The 6231-nt window shown below is 35.5% G+C and overlaps 2 protein-coding genes across 2 annotated transcripts in view; one reads left to right on the forward strand and one right to left on the reverse strand.

Moving 5' to 3' along the window:
* LOC138175720 (F-box and leucine-rich repeat protein 13-like) overlaps positions 1-6231 on the reverse strand; it is a 207515-nt gene that overhangs the window by 137652 nt on the left and 63632 nt on the right. The window contains exon 6 of the mRNA XM_069106218.1: positions 1498-1627. Within this exon, the coding sequence (XP_068962319.1) occupies positions 1498-1627 (130 nt within the window). The remainder of the gene's footprint in view (positions 1-1497; positions 1628-6231) is intronic.
* The window catches only part of LOC138175895 (leucine-rich repeat-containing protein 17), a 57248-nt gene continuing 52426 nt past the window's right edge, over positions 1410-6231 (forward strand). The window contains exon 1 of the mRNA XM_069106546.1: positions 1410-1557. The gene's annotated coding sequence lies outside the window, so the exon portion shown is untranslated. The remainder of the gene's footprint in view (positions 1558-6231) is intronic.

Consider the following 6231-nt stretch of genomic DNA (forward strand, 5'->3'; position numbering starts at 1 on the left):
ACAAAATTAATTTATAATATGACACAATTCTGAAGTGGGTCTAATAACTTTCTCAGAGGTTACTGTGATTTGCATCTGGCTCCTGGGAATAAAGAGATATTGGTAGAGAGAACAAATTAAAACTGGGTCTGGGATAGTTAAAACTACATTTACTAACACCAAAGATTCTTTAGGAGGAATTGGGTTTTTCTGTTGGTGTCTGCCCAGGGAGAGTTCCCCCATTTATTTATCTACCCCCAGATGGTAATCTTGGCACCAGTGCCATACACCTATGGCAAAGGGTAGTTCTGTTACTCTCCACCTAAAGGAATGGTATTCAAGTTGAAAAACACTTTGTCAGCTAAGACAAGGATGAACAAATGGATGAACTACTTCTCAAAGATACAGGACCAAATTCACCCCAAAAGGAGAAGAGGTATTATTGGTTTATAATAACATGTCTACTATAGTATCTGAGGGCAATTAAGTGGTATAATGGATAGAGTGCTGGTCCTGGAGTCAGGAAGATTCATCTGCCTGAGCTCAAATCAAGCTTCAGGCACTGACTAGCTATGACCCTGGGCAAGTCACTTAACCCTGCTTGCCTTAGTTTGCTCATCTGTAAAATGAGCTGGTGAAGGAAATGGTAAACCAATCCAGTATCTTTGTCAAGAAAACCCCAAATGAGGTCATGAAAAATCCAACATGACTAAAAAGCTATATAGCAAAACTATATTATATACCTTTACAATCTTTTGCAATACCCTCACCTAATCCATAGCCATCTTTAAGATATTTCCTCTGTACATGCTTTCCATACAAACACTTTTAAAATATCCTTTTCTAATTCAATGAGCATTTGTTAAATACCTGCTAAATGCATGGCAGTTTACAAGACCCACACACAATAGAAAAAACAAATACAAAAACCAGAAAACCAACAATCTTACCTGCCCTCAAGGAGCTAACTTTCTACGTTATTTGTTTTAAGAACCAAAGTTCTAGCATGGACCTCAACTTCTTTATATGTGATATGAAAAATCTAACTTTACAATGGATTTTTTTGTGACATTTACTTTCTCCTTGATGAATACCCTTGCATTGAATTTATAACTTTCCATATTATTTAGTCTCAGAAAACACATGTGTGAGTTATTTGCCTTTTCAGGAAATCATGCAAGTTCTCTCACAAAGGTTTTCATTTATTTTTGCATTCATGTTTGCATGAAACTGCTTTCAAAACTCAAGTTTTGGAATTCAGATTGCACTCCCCCCAAAATTAGTCATTTTTTTTTCATCCAATAAGTTTGTAAATGTGATGCTTAAATGGAAAGGAGCCAAAAGCCTATACTACTATTCCTGAGGAAAATCTAAGCAGCTGTGGCTGTGTAATTTAAAACCTCTGAAAAGTCTGCTGCAGTACTTGCCCTGCGTTATTTTAACATGAGGACTGGATGCAGACAGTTCTCCAAAGGATCCCCTTCCCCACCGCATGAAAAAAAGAAGTGAAAGACAAACCTGGGTACAACCTGAAAGGTCCAAATCGGTGATCTTGTGGCATCCTTTGCCTAAACTCAGGTACGGTAAACCTTTCTCTGTGAATTTCGTGCAATAAGCCAAACTAAGTTTCTGTAAGTTGGGAAAACATCTGAAAAGAAAACCAGGGAAAGAGGAGACGAGAGGAGGGAATGGTTATTATGGCTCATTACAGAATTCACATTTCAGCTGTTTGCTTGCATTTTAATATACAGTGACTTAAAAAAAGTAGAATTGTTAATTGGACACCCTCTTTTCAGATGCTTAATAATTTCCTTTGGGCGGGGGCTATGCTGTGGAGTAGATATGTAGCAGTGGGGAGAAGACTTCTTGCCATACTGAAATAACTAAGATTGGCAGTAAAATTTCAGAACTATTTGGAGTTAGGGTTCGAGTTAGTTTCAGATGACAATCTCTCAAAGTAGATTAACTTAATTTTAAGAGAGCTAACTTTTAAAAGTTCTGCTGGGGATGCATTCATATTTTTGAAGAACTAGTATATTTGTTCTCTTGTTTTATTGTAAGTTTTTTCTGTGGGACATCAAAATTAGAATTCCAATAAGGGATGCTATAAGTGTGCAAAGAACAAATACTCTGTAAAATTTTCTCTGTTGATGAACTATTATTACACAAGATTGTTAGGGATTCATTTGACTTAAAAAGCATATTGGCAAAAAACAATTTTAAAAAAAGAACCTGAAATCATAGTTGTGTTAAAGTTGGGAGACACCTAGACTGATTCCCTTATTTCACATCTGGGAACCTGAGGACCATAGGGATTAAGCAGACTTCTCAAGGTGACTCATCTAACTAGTGGCAAAAATGGGACTAGAACCAGATCTACTGGATCACTTTCCATTGCTTTTTCCAAGCTGTAAGTGGTTATTCAAAAGGAATCTAAAAAGTTACTTTTAAAATGGAAAGATTTATTTTTTAATAAATTTTTAACATTTATAATAAGTATCAATCAACCATTTCCAGTACCAATCTTTAAAAAAGATTAATGTACTAATGATTAAATAAGTTTATGATAGTATAATGCAAAGAGTTTGAAGTGGATATGATATAAATGAAAAAAATACATCATAGACTATGAATCTTTTGAGAACTGAAACCAAGCTGGTACGGTCATGCCACAGTGACCAAAATGAAGGCTTCCAGAGGGATGAAGTGTAATTAGAATGAGTCTATACTACTGTGCTCTTTGAGCTTTCAGTTTTAGGGCAGTCTTTGGGCAATTTTCCAAGCCAGCCCAAGTCTAGCATTTCAAAAAGTGCAAGAACTCCCACTACTGACAACTTCTAAGGAAGAGGAATAAGTCATTGTTATGGAAACTAAAAACATGCGTTTGTAATTGACAACGTTGCAGAACAAAATTAAAGGAAAAAGAAGAAAGCAGGGGAAAATAGTTGTGGGGGAAAAAAGCAAGAAGACTTAAGTTCATATTCAATGAAAATATAAAATAAAACATGTATGCATATAGTTATTCATTTTATTTCCAATAATTTGAAACACACGTCTGCATGATACAGATTACCCCACTCATGCTGAATTTTTTCTAACAAAATATTATTTTTCTCTCTCCCTGCTGCTTGTATTCAAAACATATGATGAAACATTTTAGTATCTTTAATATTATTCTGACTCATATCAACAGTTCAGTGAGGCGATGAGACAACTTTAGAAGAAACAGTCCAGGCTCCTCTCCTCCCTCACTTGGTGCTCCTAAAATGATCCAAAGGTTGATAAAATCTTAACAACATACACTTTATCTTCAATTTTCTCAAGTGAATACTGAGTGAGCTGGGAAAATACAATTTTCTTCCATCTATACTCAGATGTCCAAAAACTAGTTAGACACACTGAAGTATATCTAGCAATAGGAACTATTAAACAAAATAAACATTCCAAGGAATCTTGTGGAATCTCCCTCCATGGTAGTCTTTTAAAATGAGAATCTATACTTATTTGACAAGGCTGAACCAGATGTAGGTCTTTTAGGAAGAAGGTAAGGGGATGGATAGTCATGTGATATTTTCTCCAACATTATGGGTCTCTTTGGTTCCATATCATGAGTCAAATCCAACATTCTAAAGATGGAAATCTATTTGATAAAAAAATTGCACTTTCATAGATTGAATAATTATCAAACTAATAAGACTACCAATGACTTGTCTTCAGAATGGAAAACTGTTAAGTGTGGAAACCCACAGGGCACTTCTCTTGATTGTTTGTCTCTTTTAAGTTTTTCCAGAGGAAATTATTGTGGAGGTTTATAATTCCTAATGGTAGGAGAAATATCAGTTTACAATGAAATCTCACTTAGCAAATTTTAAGTAAAACTGCTATGTTTCATTCTGAGTTTTGGCAATCTGATCCTACATTTGCAAATCCTGAGACCATTCACATAATCCTATTTTTGACTTGTTTTGATTTATATTTCTACTTTTGTGTTTCACCTTTTCCAAGTTATCTAGTTTCTTGTGGAATTTTTTCTTCTCATTTTATAATATTACTAATTTTTGGCTGCTATCATGTAGAGAATGTTATCACTCTTTTAGAAACTTTGGTGGGCATTTTAAAGTAAGGTTCAAGGATTCTCAGCACACAAGGTAGTTACTACTGTAAGGGATATGGAATTATATTTTTAAATGACGTTTTATTGTAAGGTCTTATCTGTGATCAGAGTCAATTTCTAATGTAATCACATTGACATGTGCATGCTAATCTCTCAAGAGTCACAGTGGTTGTTTCACAAAATGGAACTTCAAAAGAAAATCTAAATATAAAAGGCCACACTCATAGGCCCCTTGTCGAGTCAAATCAAGTTGGCTGCTATCCATCCACTTCCTCTATCATGAAAAAAATTAAGAAACAGATAGAAAGCTGTTGATGGGAAATTTACCATCTACCTGCTAAAATAAGGTATTCACACAAAAAACAACTAGCAAACACATTAACATAAATGTGCTAGAATATGTATTATTCTATAAGTACTGTTGAAATTCGGAGAAAGCAGATATCCTTCAGGAATTAAGTAGGTAGAAAAAGCTTCATGGGACTTAAGGTAGGTAGGATTTGGATTAGCAGAGAGGAGTGAAAAGAAGAAGTCAGTCCAGGTAAGAGACGGGGCAACAAGATGTAAATGATTGTGTGGAGGACAAGAAGAAAAGTAGCCTGATGATCTAAGTGGAGGATTTCTATGTGACAATAGTATATAATAAGGTTGGATAGGTGTTGTAGAGTTTATGAAAAGTCCTAAATGCTAGATTGAACTAAATCATTCAAGTGGTAGGAAATAACAGCAGGTTCTTGGGTGGGAAACTGATGTGATGAAAGCAGCATTCAAAGAAGATGAATCTGACCTATGCTGGAAGGATGGGTCTACAGGGAGAGAAGTTGGTATAAAGGGAGAGAAATGAAGTGAAATGGACTGTAGTGATGGAAGGACGATGGTAAGGGATGGGCAAATTCAAAAGTCATTTCTAAGTAGATTGAGAAGACAGTCATTGACTGGACATAGAGAACAAAGGAAAAACACTCAGCAGTTTTAAGCCTTGGAGAATTTGGAGAACACTAGTGCTGTTAATAGAAAGGGAAAAGATAAAACAAAGACTGTATGTATGAGAAGGTGACAAGCTCAGTTTGGGGTTAATGAATTCAAGTGGAAAAGTCAAAAAGCCAACCAAAAATATGGAGCTGGGGTTCTGATATGAACTTATCAACACAGAAGTAATAGTTATCTAACTGAGAAGATGTATAAGTACTATGAGGGAATAAATGAAGAAAGATAATAATAAAAGTTTCCATGTGTACAACGCTTTAAAATTTACAAAGCATTTTACACATTTGATCTCATTTGATCCTCATAACAACCCTGTGTGAGAGCTGCTATCATCATCTATTGTTAACAGATGAGGGAACTCAAGCTAAGAAAGGTTCAGTAACTTGGCCAGTTATAGAGCCAGGAAGTGTCTGAATCAGGATTTGAACTCAGATCTTCCTGATTAGAGGAAGATGCACCACTGTGCCACCTATTTGCCTCAAGAGAAGAGGCCTGAGGACTGACACTTTTAAATATCCTCCCAGTTAATGGAATAAAAAAATAAAACTTAGCAGAGAATGTGGTAAGATAGGAAAAGAACCAGGAAAAGACTGAATAAAGAGATAACAAGAAAGGCCAGTTTCTGAAGGGGAGGATGATTCATCAGAGAGACCAAGGAGGAAGATGACCAAGAATGCCTTGTACAGTGTTTTACATGTAGTAGAAGCTCAATAAATGTTTGCTGAATGAACTGGAATCATTGATTTTTAGTAAAATTCTGATTTACAGATATCGATTAGACAAAAACATCACGAAGCTCTGTGACACAGAATTCAAAACACAATTTAAAGTGAGTGTAGCATAGTGGTAAAATACTGCCATATGGATAAGAAGATGGGGAGAAGATGGCACTAAGGAGACCCATTAAAACCAGATTACAGGGGATTAAGGAAATGGATTATGGGAGAATAAAGAAAGGAGATTGCAAATAAATACTTTCCTAGAATAAACATAATTTCAGAAAGCCTGAGCAAGTCCTTCAAGTGTTTGGGAAATGGAGCAAAATGTTGGATAATGTAGTCTTTTAGTTGCTAGATTCCTATGTGAAACCCAGAGAGAAGGCTGCTTTATTTTCCTCATTGTGGCAATTAATTAGTTTGGAGAGTAATAGG

This window comes from Petaurus breviceps, unplaced genomic scaffold (assembly GCF_028583685.1).
Source record: "Petaurus breviceps papuanus isolate PSGF00001 unplaced genomic scaffold, PetGlider_PUasm1.0 79, whole genome shotgun sequence".
NCBI lineage: Eukaryota > Metazoa > Chordata > Mammalia > Diprotodontia > Petauridae > Petaurus > Petaurus breviceps.